The 21,045-nt window shown below is 34.1% G+C and overlaps 1 protein-coding gene across 1 annotated transcript in view; it reads right to left on the bottom strand.

Moving 5' to 3' along the window:
- Window positions 1-21,045, bottom strand: part of COL3A1 (collagen type III alpha 1 chain) — a 40,733-nt gene that overhangs the window by 15,887 nt on the left and 3,801 nt on the right. The window contains exons 2-26 of the mRNA XM_037850028.1: window positions 13,976-14,178; window positions 12,865-12,915; window positions 12,296-12,409; window positions 11,119-11,199; window positions 8,901-8,954; window positions 8,377-8,430; window positions 7,530-7,583; window positions 6,826-6,879; window positions 6,606-6,659; window positions 6,020-6,073; window positions 5,533-5,577; window positions 5,341-5,394; window positions 4,839-4,883; window positions 4,128-4,181; window positions 3,596-3,694; window positions 2,997-3,041; window positions 2,752-2,850; window positions 2,472-2,525; window positions 2,240-2,347; window positions 2,000-2,053; window positions 1,310-1,408; window positions 928-981; window positions 691-789; window positions 278-331; window positions 106-159 (exon numbers count right to left, since the gene is read on the bottom strand). Coding sequence (XP_037705956.1) covers window positions 106-159; window positions 278-331; window positions 691-789; window positions 928-981; window positions 1,310-1,408; window positions 2,000-2,053; window positions 2,240-2,347; window positions 2,472-2,525; window positions 2,752-2,850; window positions 2,997-3,041; window positions 3,596-3,694; window positions 4,128-4,181; window positions 4,839-4,883; window positions 5,341-5,394; window positions 5,533-5,577; window positions 6,020-6,073; window positions 6,606-6,659; window positions 6,826-6,879; window positions 7,530-7,583; window positions 8,377-8,430; window positions 8,901-8,954; window positions 11,119-11,199; window positions 12,296-12,409; window positions 12,865-12,915; window positions 13,976-14,178 — 1,790 coding nt within the window. The remainder of the gene's footprint in view (window positions 1-105; window positions 160-277; window positions 332-690; window positions 790-927; window positions 982-1,309; window positions 1,409-1,999; window positions 2,054-2,239; window positions 2,348-2,471; window positions 2,526-2,751; window positions 2,851-2,996; window positions 3,042-3,595; window positions 3,695-4,127; window positions 4,182-4,838; window positions 4,884-5,340; window positions 5,395-5,532; window positions 5,578-6,019; window positions 6,074-6,605; window positions 6,660-6,825; window positions 6,880-7,529; window positions 7,584-8,376; window positions 8,431-8,900; window positions 8,955-11,118; window positions 11,200-12,295; window positions 12,410-12,864; window positions 12,916-13,975; window positions 14,179-21,045) is intronic.

The following is a 21,045-nucleotide window of genomic DNA, read 5'->3' as shown; positions in this document are numbered from 1 at the left end:
TGCTGTGGTGAACTTCAGTGATATACTGTCAGAGATTATGTAATTCTGGGAGACTACCCTCTGCACCCCCATCCATCCCAATTCCATTTATATGAACAGACTTACAGTCGGTCCTGGGGGACCCTGAGGTCCAGTTTCACCATTCTTTCCAGCAGGACCCTAAAATGAAACAACAATTAGAGAAGTAGAGATAACAAAGATAACAGAGAGGAATCTTAAGTTTGAAGATAAGTGCATCCATAGCAAGGCTAGAAATAAGATGGTGGAAGCTACATACCTGAGGACCAGGTCCTCCAGGGCCACCTCGTTCTCCATTCTTACCAGGAGCACCCTAAAGAAGAAGTGTCCAGTATTTATTAATTACCAAGAGGAAATCACAAATCATATTGTCCCCTCATATTTTCTATCTGCCTCCTACACACACACACACACACACACACACACACACACACACACACACTCTTCCACAAACAAAGCTACTTTCTAGAAGTTGGTATCTATAAATTGTGCTGATCTTCCCCAGAACTCTGCAAAAAATATTTAGCTCCCTACCTACATGCTATTTAGATTTTCATATATTCTGTGGATTTAAGTGGAGATGAAGTTTTGGCCAACTCTGTATTCCCATAGGGAAAGCAAAAGCCCCTTTCTCAATAAATATTTATTGACAAAATTAACGAAGGAACTCACATCATTTCCTTTAGGACCAGGGAAACCCATGACACCAGGCTGACCTCGGGGACCAGATGGGCCTGGAGGACCTGGTCGACCACTTTCTCCTTGACTTCCCTAATGAGATAAGATTTGCATTACAAAGGTCTGATAAATATCTTATCAAAATATGCAATATACATATTTAAGGTCAAAGCATGCATTATGTATTTCACTGGGCTTGTAAGCTGATATTTTCAAATTAAATGTACGTACTGGAGGTCCTGGTTTCCCATCGCTGCCTGGGCCTCCTGGGCTCCCGGGCACACCCTGAATTAAAGAAGTCAGTCAGGTGATTTAAGATTATGATTAAAAAATAAAACATCTCTCTTTGTGAAATGTTGAAAATTCCACTTTCATGTGTAGCCCCATATTTGCATACATTTTCTTATGTTTAAAGGTTGTCTTAGCCACATGTTCTATTTTGTGTTCTTTCTCAATCTATCCTGCCCTACATTTTCCTAAAAGAATTGTTTTGTTTTGCTTTGCTTTGAGCCTCGGGAAAGCTGTAGTCTGCTTTTAACTGTCCTTGACTCTTCTTCATTTGCCCTTCTTCTTACTACATTCAAGTGCCATTCAAATGACCATTTCATCATACCCTGATTCCTGGACCTCCAGGGACGCCGTCTCGGCCAGGTTCTCCAGCAGCTCCTCTGGGTCCTGCAGGCCCTGGACCACCACGCTCCCCTGCGGGACCCTAAGTGGTGAAAGAAATAAACAGATTTTTAAAACAGGCTTCATTGACCTAGACGTCGACAACATGTAGATTATAAGACAACTTCGTCTGGACTCAAAGAGAGTCAGTGTATTGCTGAAATGTTCTGTATAAAATCACAGTTATATATTAGCTTGGACTACCATATTGGAAAAGTTTAGTGGCCATGTAATGAACATTACATGTTTGAAAAAACAATATTTAGTAGGTTTAATACTATGTTTCTGTGCATCTTAAGTCAAACATCTTTGATGATATGAAGTCATATTTGCATAGCACTTTTACAGTTTTCAAAGAACTTTCAGCATATTGGTTTATCTAATTCTTTCAGTGATGCTAGACAAATGATTCCCAGGTAACAGACACATTGAAGGATTCTCAGGGAAGTTAAGTGACTTGCCTTAGTTACAAAGCCAGGAAAATGGCTGTGTAGGAGCAGGAATCATTGTTTTACACAGGGAATGATTGTTTATTTATCTCTGTATATTTAAGTTTTCAATAATGAGAGCCATATAGAAGAAAATACTTATTTATAGTGTTAGCATGTAGGAAATCAGACATAAAATTATCTACCTTTTCTCCTGGAAGGCCATTGGCCCCAGCAGGTCCTCGGAATCCAGGGGCACCCTGGAAAACATGAAAGCCATATATTTCCATCAAAACATTAAAACTTTTCCATAATTTTTGAGTGGCAATATAGATATTCTCATGCTGTCAAATGCTCTGAAGCAATATTTAGGCTTGGGTACTCAAGATAAATGACTAGGAAGATGAAGTTTTGTTTCCCTTTTAGGTGCCCCTTGGAAGACATACCCTTTCCCCTGCACTTCCGGGAACTCCGTTTGCACCAGGTTCTCCGGGTGAGCCATCTTTACCGTCTTCACCCTTAGGCCCTGGGATACCTGGAGAGCCAGCTTCACCCTAGGAGGGGACACCAAAATAAAGAGATGATGACTGAATGTGGTTGCAAAAGCTTTGCCTATTTACTTTCTAAATAAATTGCATTTTCCTAAGAAATACCCAAACCCTCAAGGGAACTACTTACACGTTCACCTCGTGCTCCTGGCTCTCCTTTTGCACCATTTTTACCAGGTTCACCCTAAGTGAAACAAAATCTCCTTTTAAAAACAGGGAGGATAAACTAATGAAATGATCACCAGTGACACATGTTAAAGTTTAAAGTTATAAAATTATAAAACCCGTGAGGTTAATATAAATTCAACTAGAAGGAAGCAAAATAAATAAATAAATAAAATGCTATTCATACATTTGATGTGGGATTGAAGCCACACCTTGCAGGAAACAAATGAAAATGGGCAACTTACTGGACCACCTCGCTGTCCAGGAGCACCATTTGTACCACCTGGCCCCGGAGGACCCCGGGGTCCGGGAAGTCCGGGAGCTCCAGGAATGCCAGCAGGACCCTAAAAGCAACCCAACGACACTAACATTAGCCGAACTTGAACTTTCTCTTCTGAATGGCTAGCTTACTGCCAAGCAAAATGCAAAGCAAGCCTATATTCTGTGTGTTGAGGGGTTGAGGGTGAGGGTGAGGGTGGGGGCAGCTTACCATTTCACCTTTACCACCAGGGCTGCCACTACTGCCAGGAGGGCCCTAGGGGAAAAGGAAGCATTAGTAATGATGCAAGTAGTACATATACTATGAAGTTCTTTACAGGTCTAGAAAAGATTCATGGGTGGAAATGATACTTTGTAGAGATTAGACTGTTTCTCCAACTATAGCAGAGCAAATAAAATAGAGATACAATATATTATTATTTGAATTTATTAGGGATAATATGCATTTAGTCTAAATTATTAAATGAAAAATGAATAGGAGGGATTTTTGGTCTTGGTCTTGCTTCTTGTTGAATTATTCTGATTGGTAATTAGTTAGGGGAATATTCTCCAAAGTATCAGGTAACTATCCATCCTTTATTCTGTCTTAGAAACATAAAATCCATAAATTCTAGCAGAGTGGTAACTCATAAATACTAACATTTCAGAACTAATCAAATCAGCATTTGTTACAGACAGTAGAGTCACTGCAGAACACTAAGTGATGTGTATTTTTTCAAAACAGCAAGTTTAATTGACATTTAAACATGTACTTCCATGGAATAAATTTAGCACCATGTTCCCTCTCATCTGTGTTATTTGTTAACTTACCGGAGGACCTTGAGAACCAGCAAGTCCCTGAGGCCCAGGTTCTCCTCTTACTCCAGGGGCACCGTTTGAACCAGGAGACCCTGCAGGTCCAACTTCACCCTAAGGGAAGAAACTCTAAGTAGTCAGTTTCCTTTGCTACTTGTAATCACTTAAGCCAGTTTACTCTTCAGTTTTGTTTAAACCTGTCTCCCAAAGGCTGGAGTGGTATGCCCATATATTGTAGCCAAACAAAGAATCACAGAGTTCATCAATCAGGAAGGCTGGGAGTAATGGAAAATATGTGTATGATCGCATTTTTCTCTGCTTCCCAGAGTCTGGGAAAACAGAGAGAATGCATCAGAAGACCTATTAGAACAGTTGTGTGCTAGGGATAACACCCCCTTTAAAATCAAGAATAGGGCTTTAAAGATCAGTATAGATAAAAGATATCCATTTGTATGGTACCATCAAAACATTCTCAGGAAGCAAACCAACATTCTTGGGTTGTCTCCAAGATATATATTTATATTCTTCTATACAAACATATGCTTACCTTAGCACCAGGAGAACCAGGGAATCCTGCAGTTCCAGGAGGACCAGGGGGGCCCTGAAAAATTAAGTACAATTTCCAGAGGTCTTAATCAAGTATATTAACCTAACACTACTAATAAATGATGAATAAACATATATAATATATATATATAAATATAAAATACATGCAAACATATATAAAATACAGAAGACATTTGTGCACATAAAAATAGTATTTATGCATTCATGAACTTTGTTTGGAGAAACAATGGGGTAAAATAAACAGAGTGAGATCTAAAATCAGAAAATCTGGATTTTCTCCCCCTTCTGCCCTTAATTCTGTGACTTTGTGTAGGTTACTTTGCCCTAAGTTTTGTGCTCTCGTTCACAAAATGGAGATAACATCATTATCTATTTTGCAGGGATATTTTAATTGTCACATCCAATATTGAATTAGATTTTTGAGCACCACACAAATAGTCAAGTATACAAAATTAGTCAATTATAGAAAGGAGTAGCAGACCTAGATTTTGTTCATGGCTTCAGTATCAGTTTGAATTAGTACTGAAAATGCTGAGTATTGACTACAACAAAATTAATAGTGCTTCATTTTTTAAAAACCAAGGATAGTCAACACAGAAGCTAGGATAGGCACATATATGCAGATATACATACAGATACATCGTCTCTCATTACCCTGGAGCATACAGCAGGGGTAGGTAAAGTCTCTTACCGGTTGACCGTCACTGCCTCGAGCACCATCGTTACCTCGAGACCCCTAAAAAGACAAGTTTGTTTCAAATATCTTCTTCATTCTGAAAGGCTGGACACAAACAAGTAACATTTTGACTAAAATTCTGACTCAGTTGTTTGTTTCCTCAAGTATATTAAAATCTACTTACTAATTTAAGTTTTTGGAGGGAAATTGTTAAACTGTTACATACAGATACATCTGATGCATAAGGATTGGGTTCTGTATTCTATGGGATTCAATGTGAGTATAATGGCTCTAATAATATATGTAAAGTTAAAAAGTTTTAAGTCCATAAACAGAGATGCTAGTACAAAATACTAAGCTTTTCTCTTTAATTATGAGCAAAATTTTCTCGAGATGGCTTTGAGTATAATTTTAAAGAAAGGACATTTTCCTGCAGGTCTTTGTAGGCTGGGAACCCGGCTGAGAGTCTTCTACCTGTCATTTGGGTTGTTACAGGAAAATGTTAAGGGTTACTCACTGCAGCTCCAGGGAGCCCAGGTCGCCCCCTCTCACCAGGAGTTCCTCTTGGACCCTACAAAGTAAAATTGAAAGTACAAGTTTACTTTTAAATTGATACATGAAAGAAAGTTGGATTGTGGGGAAAGGAAAAGGCAAGCTTTGGGTTAAATGGAGGGTAATAGTAAAACTCAAATATAAGACACATAATTACCATCGGCCCAGGAGCTCCATTTTCACCAGGAAGACCATTTTCACCCTAGATATGTGTGAAATATGTTATTATTTTAAATAATATAATTTTATATGGTATAATAAAAGGAGGCAAATTTTATAGTTTTAAAACACAACCTATTTTGAAGAACAATTTGGAACCTAAGAAAAAGACATACACTTTAACAAGAGCCAATTTTTGTTAGCACTTTATTTTATCAGAAATCTCAATTTCTGAATTTTTAAACCTTGAGAGCTAAACAGAAGTGACACCAGATGCTCAGTAATATCTTATCACAAAAGGCTGATTTATCAGCTTTCATGGAAGCTTTAATCAAATATCTTAGTCATTATTATTCAGCTTCTAAAATGCACCATTCAAGTAAATTTCAGCAAAGATAAGCCCTACAATATCAACCTTAAATACAGCTATCAACATAATTTTTAAATAAATTTACCTATGAAAATATGAATATGTTTTGATTTACCTTTAATCCAGGAGCACCTGTGTCACCCTTTTCTCCATTTCGTCCATCAAAGCCCTAGGAAATGTTTAAAATCATGTTCTAATTTCTTAATGTTCCAGAATGGTTGATAAACTTTACATTGAATTTTTCACAACCAGCTTTTACCACATAGCACAATTTTCAACATTGACTTAATATAAAACTCTTTTAAGTGGTTCGAAGACATTCGATATTGATTTTACAGCGAACAATACGAATCAATTGGAAAGTACGATTTAGTCCCATTAGGAAGTTGCCTTAATGGTAGAGTAGCAAACATCAGTTTCACAGATTTTATTTCCATTAAGTTGATAGATTTTTCACTCAGGTTGTTGAATCTATTTGATATTTTAGTATATAATAAAGTTACTTGGTTCAATATGGAAATCATACTAAGTCAATGACTAAAGCATAGTTTTCAATACTGTATTTTCATTTTTTAGCTAGTTTTGTCAAAATAAGTTGATAGACTAAAAAAAATTGGAACCAAATATTTTAGGATCATACTGAATTTTCCAGTAACATTAGTTAGGCAAGAACACACAGACAATTTAGAAACTCTGCTTACTCTGTGTCCTTTCATCCCAGGGAATCCAGGTATGCCAGCGGGACCTTTGGTACCCTAAAATAATGAATAGAAAATGTATTAATCCACCTACAAATAGAACCACTATTCAGTAGTAAAATACCTTCTGTTTTAAAATTTAATTCAATTTAAGTATATAATGATGATCAAGCTATGAGACCCATGGTCACTCCTGCTGATTTATCGGATGCTGAAGACTTACTGGAGGTCCAGGCAGTCCTCGCTCCCCAGGTCGTCCTGGTCTTCCTGATTCTCCCTAAGGAAGCAATAGAGGGCACATAAGTGCTCGTGGGTGGGGAAATGCATGGTAGTCAAATAGAGAATGAATTACTTTGCATTGTTCTGATGAATGGCTCATTATAATAGTTGGACTTATTGTACAGTTGTAAGATCAACTTTCTTAATAGAAGGAATTAGGAGGGCTTCTCCCAACTTGATATAAATTTATAAAGAACTAAATCAAGCATCTCTCATCACTGACATGGTGTGACCATCCATCAACCCAGTGAGAAGAACTTGCCTTTGGAAATCAAATGGGAAAGCATAACGTTAAAGGTGCTTATAAAATTTCAAGGGCATAGAGTATTGGCATCAACTTCTCCGTTACAAGAGGCAGAGGAAAGGAATGTCTCTTCTATCATTAAATGATATATTTGCTTTCTGAGCCTTCTTGACAGAGGCAAGAATCCCAATTAAGGGTTCTATTGGTCTAAAATCCAATAATTGCTATATGTAGTTATGCAAATATCATATAGATATTCAAAGATTAATACAAGCTAAAATGTCATTAAGATATCAGCAATATTTTTAATGTTTTTCCTTCTGAGATTCTGGCATACCACATATGCTGTTTAGAATATTCCAAGTTGATTTTGCTATATCTGTACTCAAGCCTTAAAAACTTACATCTTTTCCAGAGGGACCAGCTGGACCTATAGCACCGGGAGGTCCTGGAGGGCCCTGAAAATAGGAAATGATTAAAAAACAAACAATGTATTTGTAATTTTTCTGTTACGATAAATTTATTTTTATATATTATATGCATTCCTGAAGGGAACCTTCTCTTAGGAAATAATTTCCATGTTCCTCATCATGAAAATGACACTTACTGAGTTAAAATAATGTCTATATCACACTCAAATTTTACTGTTTATTAAACTTATTTAAAGGAATTTAAATCATCATGTCTCTCTATATAGCATACTGAATATGTGTGTATTTAAAAATCCAAATGTATTTTTGCCTTTTGTGCAATATTAGATTTCTAAATGCATATGTATTGCTAAATATTTTGAAATATTAAATTAAACTAATTCCACCTTACTTGCTTATTCATGCAGTATGTCCTGGAAGATTCTGTTTGATAGTGTTTATTTCTACTAAACTAAGTTTCAAAATGATTTATCAACAGAGTAGCTATAGGGGTGAACTAAGTGGCTACAGGATAATTAAATCTATATTTATTTGCAAGAGGATCTGTTATCAGCACTGGGAGGTAGACTACCTTGATGGCTAATTAAACAGGAAACCCCAGATTAAATAGCAAGTGTTCTCTAAGATATCTAAACCATTAAAATCTCCAAAAGATTTTTGAAATTAATTCAACTATCATAAAATTGCTATGTATTATGTAAAATTTTAAGCATATGTTTAATCCACACTGCTTAGGGATCTATGGCAATGTTTTAGAAAATGAAGGTGGCTTCAATCTGGAATTGTCAGTTTACAAAGTATCCATTTAATCATTACTTACTGAAGGACCAGCTTGCCCAGGTTCACCAGGAGGACCTTGGTATCCCGGAGAACCCTAATGGGTAGAATAAATGTAAATATTTTGAAAGCAACATAATCTTCATATGATTAATTTACATCTTGAAAACAGTAAGAAATCAGGATTTTTAAAATGTAGCCAGGTAATTTTTTCCAGTTTATAAAGTTTGAAATCAGTATTTTTCAGATCAGAATTAAGCTACTTTATTCCATCCATACCTTTCCATTGAAAATGAATTGTTTTAAACTGGAAGCCATATAATATGCAAATTAAACTTGTGTTTTAATGTCATCAAGGCTTTAATTGCTAATAGTTGTTAGTGGAAAGATATTAAATATGGAATTTTAACATCTTGGAAGGAAGGAATTATCAGTTTCTTGGTTGTGACTTCTTTACTTAATTGGGGATTATGCATGCTGGGAATGGCTAAAATCAAGCTAGAATTTATATAACTTTTTTATATAATATGCATTGAAGAAGAAAGTACCACTAATGGCTATACTTACCGGGGCACCAGGATGACCAGATGAACCAGGGGGACCAGGAGGGCCTGGGGGACCCTGGAATATAAATTTGGGTGATAAATTTTTAAAATGCTGTAAAATATGCTTTATCTATGTATCAAATAAATGACTCTGTTTAGGAAAATTTTTTACACCTTTAAAAATGAAAATACTGAATCTCAGTATTTGGTAACTATTTATGGATATGATTAATTTTATGAGATCTACAATGAAGATCTAAGAAAACATCATTTTAAATGAAATTCCCACAAAATCCAAAATAATTGTTGTTAAATGTTTTATAAAATATTGACTTAAATCCCCCCAAGTAAAAGGGTTAAAAATCTGGAAAAAATTAGTGCTAAGTGCTATGAGAATCCCTACAATATTAGGATGATATTGGCATGAGGGAAGAAGCAATTTTTTTTCTGGCAGTCAAGTTCAGTGTGAAAAATGTTTACCTGTTTATATCCTATGATCCAAGTTTCTAAAATAGTGATGTAAATCAACCCAAAAGTACATAGCTATATTAATACAGATATCACAGAGTGATGTTCACATGGAGATTTAAATACACATTATGAGAATCATCATATATAGAACAGCAGTATTGTAAAGTCATAGCTCATTGATTTATCATTGTTCAGACATAGAAACTAGAAAATCTTCAGTTTTGTAGTAAGCTATATATAAATGCTGATAATAAATTATAAAACAGTTAATAAATTTTCTTTTGTAATCTCTTTTCTGGTGTGTCAATAAGTAGTGGCAGTATTCAGGGTATTTTTTTATTTTTTTTTTTGTAAAATAAGTTTAGCTGTTGGGAAAGTAGAATTTATAATGTGAATGTAGTTGAGTAAGACCTAGTGTTTACATGAGTTGCTATAATTCTTCTGATTTGGAAAGATACAAAAAAATCATAGCTCCTAAGACTCTGAATGTTTGAAAACTCCTGTTTTTACAATTTACCTTATACCAATTCTTGGAGTGTTTCTTTAACTGGTCATTTGAATTTATCAGCTTAAAGTTCATCCTGCTAGTTTTAGAAGTCACAAATATGGGACCCAAAGACGTGGGCAGCAATCCTCCATTATCCCAGGGAATCTAATGCCATGCTTGCATTTACATTTACCCAGCTTGTCATGTGCAGTGAAATTTTAACCTTCCCTATCAGTTCTTCTCCTGAGAGCCTGTTCCATAATGAGGGTCATTTATATGGGATACCATATGTCATAGGCATATGTCCAAGTTCCAATGCTTTGTGCTATTTTCTTCTATCAAAACTCTAGGTCAAAAATAAAATTTAAAAAATATGTATATATCTATATCTTATACAGTATGACCATGTGATTGTGAAAACCTTGTGGCTCACACTTGCTTTATCCAGTGTATGGACAGATGGGTAGAAAAATGGGGACAAAAAAGTAAATGAATAATAGGGAGGTATGGGAGGATGGGATGTTTTGGGTGCTCTTTTTTACTTTTATTTTTATTGTTAGTCTTATTTTTATTTTATTATTTTATTGGAGTAACGAAAATGTTCAAAAATTTATTGTGGTGAGGAATGAACAGTAAATGAACAATTGATTTTACACTTTGGATGACTGTATGTCAATCATCCAAAAATGTAGGAATAAAACCTCTAGGTCATTGACATTGAGGGAAGCCTTCAGGGTACATTGTAAACAGCTATCATTCAAGGTAGATGAAGTTAAAAAGTCAATGAATTCTGGAAATACTTGTGTTCAATTTGAGGATTTGTGGTGAGACAGATTATGATATTGGAAATCCATCACTCGGATTGACATCTAGAAAGTAGCATTTAATAGATGAAAAGACATAAAAAGAGGATTCTGAACTACTCTGCTGAGGAAAAGGAAAAGTGGAAGTGAAAAGTAACAAAATTTGGTTAAAACGTAGGGTGTATATGAGTGTGAGACATAAGCATGAAGGCAGATGGGCCCTCGACATAGGTGGTTCTATAAAGAAGGAAGGAGTGGCAAACAGTGGCAGGAAAAGAGGCGGTGAGGGAAAAAAAATGAGTTAGGGTAGAAGGAACATGATAATGCTACCATTTTCTTGTCCAACCTTAATAGGGAAGAAATGGGATATTTGGTACAATTCCATACTGCTACTGTATTCCTAAAGAACAACCATTCAAGATTTAACAAATTACAAGGCTAAATAATGCTCTAAAATATTGAGGAACGCTTGTACATACAGCTGGCCCAGGATAGCCTCCAAGTCCCGCTCCTATTCCGCCAGCCTTGACATCATATGAATCAAACTGAGGAGAATAGTTCTGTAGCAAAGAGATCAGTCAGAGATGATCATATTGAGATGGATATCATAGTACTTTTCAAAATCATTTAGAAGAAGTGTTTGGAACATCTACGATTCACTGAGAGCCAGTACTCTGCATGCCAGTGCATGTAATATGTATTATTTAATTATTTTGCTTATCCTACTTTTCTTTAGCTTTGGATATTAGATATCCAATGAAAACACATGCTGGTATAATGCACAAATCTTTTGAATAACTATATGTAATATTATTCCTAAAAAATTAGTGTAACAAGTAAAATCCTTGTCCCCTGGCTTCTAGTTAATACACCTAGAAGGTTCACACAAAAATAAAAATCCCCATGGTTAAAAATAAGCACAAGAATAATAGAAAGGATACGTGTTCATTCTTTGGAGCTTGTTTTATTTTGAGTCTGGGTCAAAAGATGAGTTTTAGATGCTATTCTTCACATCAGGCTGAGTGAATTTTTGAAAAGCACATTTTAACCTCATAAAGATTTGCGTGCATGTGTTTTCTAATTTCTCCTAACTCCATGCAGCAGAAATTTAGTTTACTTGTTTGTTTGTTTGTTTTACACACAGAGTTAGTTGGTTGACCTGCTTTTCAGGATGAGCAGGATGTGCTCTGATGGCTTAGCAAGTGTAATTGCTAGGTATAAATAATCCTGTTGACTTGAAGTCCATAAAACATGTTCGCAGTTCTTCACCTGCTTTTTTGTCCAAACTTTCAGAGGCTCTACTGTCAGGGTTAGAAATAGTTACAGCTGCAGCAATTAAAGAGGTTAACTCTTTAGGGAGTCGAAGGTTCATTTCTCAAGCATAGTGCATGTGTTATATATGTGCTGAGAAGTTGGGAAATTTTGCAAGGGAAATTCCACAGTATGCGGAAAGTCTGCAGTGTGCAGAAAAGTACGGATTTGTACAGCATTTAATATAGTGCCCAGCACATACAAGTACTAGAGAAGAATTTGTTAAATATGTAAGATCAGAGGTCACACATAAGGAACCCACAATAGTGAAATATAATATAGGATAAAGAAAAGAAGTTCAATTAGTTTTAAAGGGGGAAATCTTTTAGTCCTGTAATCTGTTACCGGAGTACCAGAAGAGCACGATTCACAGACTCCAGGAGGGCCGGGAGAACCGGGGGAACCTGGCTGTCCAGGAAGTCCAGGACTACCATTTATTCCAGGAATCCCGGGAGGGCCCTGAAAAAAAAAAAAAAATCAGAGATAAAAATAAATAATGCAATAAAAAGTCCTAGTGATTCAGAATCATTATGGGAGAGTAGCTTCTCTGCTTTATAATATGAGGAATCATTATAAATGTTACAATTTTGGGGGAATTAATGCATTTTATCCAAATTATGTGAAGAATTTAAAAGTAATTTTTTTTGGTATATTGACCTAAATTTTATTTTTCAAACCAATAAGGGGATGAAGACATTAGATGAAGTTTTGGAAATTTTAATCTCTATATGTGAAATTATGGAATATCAGTTTACATCATTTTGCATCATTATTCAAATATGTGGTATACTAAAGAAAATATATGAATGATGAAAGTTCAAATCTAGGAAAGATATGAGGAAAAAAAAAGAAATAAAAAACTACCCCTGGAATCATTAGTGTTCATTTCATTCCACTGAAGAACTTTTACTTACTGGATCTCCCTTGGGGCCTTGAGGTCCTTGACCATCTGGAGCGCGAGTAGGCTAACAAATAGAAAAGATACGGTTTAAGACAGGAAAATCTTTCCTATGAAGTGTGTCTTAATTTGCATATTTATTCCTTAACCCAAATTGCATCTAATCTCTAATTTTAACCAGAATGTTTACCTTTTACTTGTAATCTCAACACTATTGTTTGACTGACATGGTTCATTTCCTCCCAAGCTGCTAATGACCAAGAACAACTAAACAGCACATATTTTTATAGTAAAGAATCCATCCTAAGAAGGAAGCTTTTCTTTAAAATTTGCAGCATGTTATATAATAAGTCACTTGATTTCACCACATGATATTTCACATCACCTATCTTCTTGATTTATGCTTGTGTCTACTACTTAAATCTACTGAATTTCTTATAGGAAAGATATTTTTGTTGTTCAAGAGCACTCTTTATTTGTTTCTTATTTGTTCTAATAACATAATAAGGAGAATAGGGTTATTTATATACCTATATCTATCCTGAATGTCAGCTGGTAGCCCAGATACAATTGCCAGTTTATTTATTTTAAGAGACTAAAAATGACTTGGTGCAAATGATTGTAAAATATTTTCTGTTCAGTTTAATTCTTGGTTTCAGTAAGGCTAAAGCTATACTTTAAATAGGCATTTTGTTTCAAACCTAATTTCTTTTCTTAACTTTTTAATTGAGTATATACCAAAGGAAATCTAGCGCTTGTATTATTACTTTTTCTCAATTGGTATGGTCCTTTGGAATATTTATGAAACACTGGAAGCCTTCAGACAATGATGTTTGTAGTGACAGTGTCACCAGAGGCAATTTGAACTAGAGCTATTTTCCTAAATGTGCTTGGATTTGTCATCAAGAAATAAAGTACCAGACTCAGCAAAACTTTTGCTCTTAAGCAGGATTCCCCAAAGGTATTGGAAAATACGTTAGGGATCAGAAACATCTGTTAAATGAAAGTGATATTTTATTATCAAGAGAGATTAGCTATACATGACCCTAAGTGCCTACTGAACTTTTATGAATAAATATGACAAAGAATATAAATTTTTCAGACATGTAATTTTTCTTTAAACTCACAGGTGTTGGAGGCTGTGGGCAAATTGGACAACATTCTCCAAATGGAATCTCTGGGTTGGGACAGTCTAACTCTTGATCATCACAGATTATTTCATCGCAGAGAACAGATCCTGAGTCACAGACGCATATTTGGCATGGTTCTGGCTTCCAGACATCTCTATCTGCATAGGACTGACCAAGGTGGGAGCATCCTCCATCAGTTTCTGGAAAAGAAGTTAGATGGCGTGACGTTTTCTTATGTTTTGCTGAAACATATCTTGGTGATGCTGCGATGACTAATTTCAATAGCTAAATAAGAATGGATGTTCTTTGAATTTGAAAACTGTTGAATCTCTTTTGGAAGCATACCAATACTAAAAATATATGCACAAAAGTGGATCTGTTAATTCAGAGATAAGAGATTCAACACTCTAACTGGAATATTCACTAACGGAATAAAGAATCTTTATAAGAGTTTCAATCTTTTGATCTGATTTTGTTTCAAGCAGAAAGTGTGGATTTTCATTTTATATACAGGCCTTTCAAAAACTTTCCCTATAACTTTTAGTATTTATCATATTTCTTGCATATTTTGTTTGAAACCACAAGAGACATCACTTATGAACTTTCATCACAAAGTCTTGGGACTTAGATTTTGATTGCACACTTAAATTTTACTTTTAAATTTAGTAGTTCAAAGAAGAAATATTTTGAAACCAATAATTTCTTCAGTTCATTAAACTAATCTGTGAGCATTTTTATGAACAAAAGAAATCCACAAATTGAATTACCAAGGAAAGCATATGTTCGCTATATAATTTGCTAAGCAGTAAAAGATTTCTTAAACTACCAAATCTGTTTATTAGCATCAATATTGGCATACCATAGTTAAATTTTCTTTAAGTTCATTAGGTCTTACAATTTTGTTTATTGTAAGAATTTAACACAAATGGAAATCATACAAACACTTAAACTTTTATTTGTTAACTGTACAATTGAAAATAAGTTCTTCTACCCAATTGCTATTCTTTGCTGCAACAGTAGATGGGAGCATAAAACAAAAAAGATGTTTGCCACTAACTTTGAAGACTTTCTGGATTTTATTAACCTAGTTGAGAAATTCAGAGGAAAACCGAACTACTCTTGGAAGCATAAAATATCTTTCCAGATTTTCCTGGGAAAATTTTAACAAAGCTTATTGTATGTATTGAATGTCACATTTAACTCTGTTGAGCATTAGTAGGTCAACATGATATGACATATATATTGAGTATCCTATTTTGATGTAAAGAGATTTCCAATTCACCAAAAAAGGCTGTTTGGGTTTTTTAAACAAATATTGGCAAAGTAAGTAAAATAATAGGAAAAAATATGAATCATGACCATGCATATTTGTGGCTTGAAATGGTCAAAATTTGCTTCTACCAAGATTTTAGACTTGCTTCCTAATTATATGTAACGTACTGAAATTTCAGCAGTTACTAACACTGAATCAGCTTACGGTTTGCCAAAATAAAACCTGGTCTCAATTCTAAAAGCATTAGCTGTGGATTGTGGCTAAATTCAAACTTAGTTCTTGAGGATTACTGTAATAGTTGCCAGTAATTAAGTAAATAAATAATAAATTTCTAAACATCTGCAAAATTTTTGCCAAGAAAAAATGGTATACCGTTCAGTACTTTTGTATTTTTGTCAAACAGTGATATTTTATTTCATCAAAGCCAAGATCTTTGACTTGTCTGATGGAGGAGGCCTGTTTAGGAAGAAGCAAGGGATTTAACAAAGAGATCTTTGAGTGGGTTCTAAGATTTTTCCATCTGGATAATACATATGGTCAAGATTACCTTTTTAAGTTCTTGTTTCAGTCTCCTCTCCATGTAGAGAGTAATAATGATTTAGGTTTCTGTCTAAATACTTTGGGCTTAGAGATTTATTTGATTTAGTAGAAGTTCATGAAAAAGGATAATTTCAGAACCTATAGACTACATAGAACCAAAACTGTCTCTATTTCTCACTTCCCTTTTTGTGTGAAAGCACAACTTGAACTATCTTGTACAACAGCTTCAATCAATTTTAGAAGTTTAAAAATCCATTCTTATTCTATGTGTTAATTTCCCAATGTGATCTACAACTAACCAAAGAAAGCAAGATTGCCGAATTATGATTTTAAATAGGCAAGAAATAATTATTTCTTTAGATACATTATTCTTGTTTCTCCTTCACATTTGAAACAGATATATGAGAATTTTGGAAAAAATTAATGGCTAAGCTTTTAATGGAGAATTCCTTTAGACATAGTGAACATGAAAGTCAAATGCTAAAATGCTTATTTCAATGCAAATACTCTTTTTCTATTATAAAGAACAGTAATAATATAAGAGGGTCTAGGCTTTTAACTCATTTGTTCTCTAAACAGAATTGACATCTTATATTTAATAACCACATTCAAAGATTTACAGAAACATTTTAATAAGATGGAAATTTGTTTAGTAAAATTGACTGAAGTGCATTCATTGATCTTTGCATGTCTCCTTTCTTAAAACTAATCATCTTAAAACTTTCTCTAACTTTATATGAAATGTTCCTGCAGATAGTTTTAGATCAAGGTAGTCCCAATAATAATTTGAATTTTAAACTCTCCCTCCTCCATGAAATATTAATTTGTACTAATGATTCCTTCAGCTCTTGGTCTCTGGATCAGCAGTCTCTTTTTATGTTTAACACAGTGCCTGTGTTATAAAAATTAGCTATTGAATACTGATGGCACATTAGAGACAAATGAGGGTAATCATTAAAGCTAGATTCAAGCATCTCATATTCTAAATATCTCCTCTTCCTATGTTCCTAATCTGCCTTGAAATTAACATAAACCTTTATTTCTGTATATTTATCCTCCTGTATTTATGTTTCATCAAGTGTGTCATCATATCACTAGAAGTACAGTATTTTCCATTTGCTCTGCTAGCTATTAAAGAAATAAGCAAAATGTTGGCTTATAAGAAGTCATACAAGAATTTGTTGAAAATAGGTTAAACCTAATCCTATATAAATAAAAGCTGTCATCTAGCCTCTTGTTTCCTAAATTTAGTAGAGACAATGTATGGTATCTTTTTAAAAAACATGCAGACATCAACATAAAAGTTGAATTATTCTTTGTGCACTTCTTTCATGAAGGTTCCATATTCTTAGGGTCATTTTTGTCTTTTGACTTACTGATGACAGTTAACATGGCACATGTATGCTTTGTTTTACCTCAGAGAGTAAAATCATGTTATTCTAAGTGATAGGAGAGAGTTGGATTCCTTGAAAAATAAGAATTAATGCAGCTTTTTTTTTTTTAATTGGCATAGCTTATTTTCTTCCATTTTGGAAGAAATTTGGCTCTCCAAAAAAGTCAGTTCCTGTTGAAATTGAGGCTGAAAGTCAGACCTTTTTTCTGTTGCTGTATCTCAATTTCCTTGGTTGAAAGAATGGAGAGTTTTGTGCTCTTTTGTCTAATTTATTTTCCTGTGCATGACGAAATATGGTTGACAATATGTTCTACTGGAAACTAAACCTCTTATGCAGATGTCTTACACTCCACAGTTTTAGTACCACAGCCTAGTCATATGTGGGAAAATCATGGCAGAGTTGAGGAAAAGAATGTTTTATTTTTCAAGAGGAATAGAATGCTCTAGTTAGTCACTTGCAGCATTTAGAAATGAAATGGAAGACAGAATTCACAAATTGTCGTTTCTTTATATTCCTGTCTTTTCTTAGATATCTGGATTCTAGAGCAGCTTAGATATAAATGAGCTAAAATACTTTAAAAATATTAAATAAAAGGCAAATAATCTCCTTTTTATTATGGGTAAAGTAATAGATTTTCCAATTACTTCTTTTATTGTGTTGTTTAAGAAAGTCTGTGTATTCTAATTTGTTATTAATTTTAAACTCCACCTCTCATGTCATGTCATTTGGTGTTTCTTTTCCTTATTATACACACAATTCTGAAATAAATTCATTCATGGTCACACAAGCAATAAATTAGACTAATTTATTCTCCTTGCTGGAATCTACATTACAAAATAACGTGAAGCTAGAACAGAAGACAATCTAGCCTTAGCTTCTTTTATTCCCTAGTTCTTTGTTTTGTAACTTTAGAGAAAAATAAAATCAGGTAAAATAATCTTATATTTTTAGATGTACTTAAAGCTTTCTTTTTTGTTAATTTTGCTTACGTTCTTCAGATGTTAGCCTATACTGACTTGATAGAATTATTCCTGGGTCTAAAAAATAAAGCAGCTTATGCTTGTCGTGGTTTTTGGAGTAAAAATACTGTGCTCTTAAATATCCAGCTAAATTGTTCTTTTAGCTTGAATGACAAACTTAGTTTTTTCTTTTCTCTTCTTTCTGAATCCTTATCTGGAGAAAGGGTGTTCTTTAATCTAAAAATCTAAAAACAAATATAACACATAAATTATCAGAACATTATTTCCCATTTGTTTGGAAAGTTGAATATTTCATAACTATGGATGCATAGAGTTCACATAGTTTCCAACTTAAATATGTTTAACTTTTGAATATTACTGTTTGGAAAACATAGATACTTTTATTAAATATAATAATATTCATTTCCTGCTTACATATTGATGAGAAGATCTTAAAACATGTTAGATGAGTTAACAAAAAGGACTTAAGGAAATGTCTATAGACCTATAAACATGAATTATTTCAATTTTAAAATGAAGTTTTGCATGAACAAGGTAGATTCTGTTGATTCTTATCCCCACCAACAAAAACAAAAAACAAAAAAAACACTAACTTCATGAATCATCATTTCTACATGTTGCCTTGTTTTATTTTTTTATAGATATGTGAGTTTTATGTCTCCAATTAGAAATTTCCTTTAAGATGTTTATATTTTATGCTACCAAAAATAATTAGAAAATTAGAAAATTAAAACTATCCTATATCTAATCATCAACAATGGCATCTATAACGTAATTTGATTAGTTCCGAATTATGAGAACACTGAAGAAAATATATTTTAACTCCTCTATTACAGTTGACAAACATCTTTAAATTTTACATTTGGCAACCAAAATTTTACATCTTATTGATCATTAAATCAGTAAGTACTTTAATTTCTTCCTTACAGTAATTTTATTTGCTAGTGTTAATAAAAATAATACTATGCAGCATCTGTGTAGTACCTCCTATATCATAGGCACTGATCCAAGTGTTTAGCGTGTCTATCTTACCTCATTCTCCCCACAGCCCTAGGAGGTGAGTGCTGTCATGATCCTCATTATGCAGATGAGGAAGCTGAGACACAGAGAGGTTAAGTAATTTTCCCCAGATTGCATGGTAAAGGGTGAAGCTAAGATTTAAACCTTGGAAGGCTGACTTTAGGTTTGATACATTAACCCACTACATTCTGTTCCCTTTCTGCTGTGACAAGGGCTGGGTAGGACTGAAGAGGCTAATTTCAAAGTTCTGCCCCGTTATGGTTTGTAAGCACTGCAAGATTCAAATCCGGGTCTAGAAAGGCAGGTTTTTAAGGGATAACAGTTTTCTGCGACGTCTTCTCTATCTGGTCTCAAAACAAGAAGATACCATCTGGAGTTGAATTATATTGTTTATCTTCTCCTGACCTTATGAAAAAGAGTTATATCAACAAGGCCACTTTGACAATGGCCAGGCCACCAACCAGAGTTAAGTGTGTGATTCAGAAACCCAGCATACATTATACTATAAATAAAGATATAGAATTCTAACATAAAATAATACAAAAAAAAAAAAAAAAAAAAAACCCCACAAAAAGCAAAAATTAAATGAGGCTTCTGTATTCAATGCAAAAAACATACTTAGGATGATCCACTAACACACTGAAGTTCAGAAAATGAATCATATTAGTGAATTTCTAACTTCATTTGAAGTTTTCCTCCTAAGTTTGAATATTATGAACATGCTATGCAACTCTATATGAATGTTTCTCTGATTTCAATTATCTTGAGAAATGCATTCACTGTTTGCATCCTCCATTCCAAATGCCATGGAAAACAAAGTTTCAGAAAAATAAATGCCATTTTACTGAAGAATTAATAACTCAATGCTAGTTTTCAAAACAAATTTAACTTTCAATAGTTTCTGGGTCCTGTGTCTTTGATTTTTACATCTTTTGGGCATTTGAATTTTTGCCCTTCTCTCTGAACTTTTCATTTTCTTTGTTAACTTTTCATTTCTTTATTAAATTACATTTTAAATGGCAGTTCTTGATCTCAGCCATGGAAAATACAAGGGATTTATTAGTTAATCTGAAAGGAATTCACTTCTGCTGTGTTTTCATTAGGCACAGACAGACATGCTAGTGGTTAATGTAACTCTCCAAACTGCAGTTAACAAATGATTTGTGTAAGAACAGCTATCTCATTTTTTCCGTTGTCATCTTGACATGAAACATGCAAAGTTTTCCCTTTCAAAATCTGGATTTTTTAAAACACTTTTTTTTTTTTTTTTTTGGAGAGCAGGGGAGGTGGGGTGCAGACTGGAGAAAACAATGAGATTGAGCTTTTTCCAGGGAAAACTGTTTTACAGAAAACAGTTCACTGAGATGTTTCCAGGAAGTTATTGTAGACCTGGAAGCTTTACAAATGTTCCCCATGTCCAAGAAAGGCAATAACATCTTTCATCTTTAAAGTTTTAACTCTTAAGCAATCCACTTTAATCACTTCAAGGTGATGATATCATTTGATGTGACATAATGAACTGAGCTACATAAATCTTTGGAGTGCTGCATTAACGAAGAGTTGTCCATGATGGAAACTATGTAGTTTGGGTACATGGCACTATTCTCTCTGAACGACAATTCACAGGTTGGCATGTGACTCTGGGTGTGGATCAGGGGCTTGTCTGAGGATCTATCTATCTTTTAGACTGATCTATACTCTTGGCAATTCACAGGCAACGTTTCTTGTGTTTATTTTTTTTAATCAACCTGTAGATAAGACACCAACAGAGGAATCTCAATTAGTAAAAGTCATGTAAACATAGTTTTTTCCTCTTTCCCACAATTGCCCCAGTGGCTTTGTTCTCTTCTTTTATAATGT

This window comes from Choloepus didactylus, chromosome 9 (genome assembly GCF_015220235.1).
Source record: "Choloepus didactylus isolate mChoDid1 chromosome 9, mChoDid1.pri, whole genome shotgun sequence".
In the NCBI taxonomy this organism is placed as follows: domain Eukaryota; kingdom Metazoa; phylum Chordata; class Mammalia; order Pilosa; family Megalonychidae; genus Choloepus; species Choloepus didactylus.
This window is presented reverse-complemented; position numbering and strand designations above follow the sequence as displayed.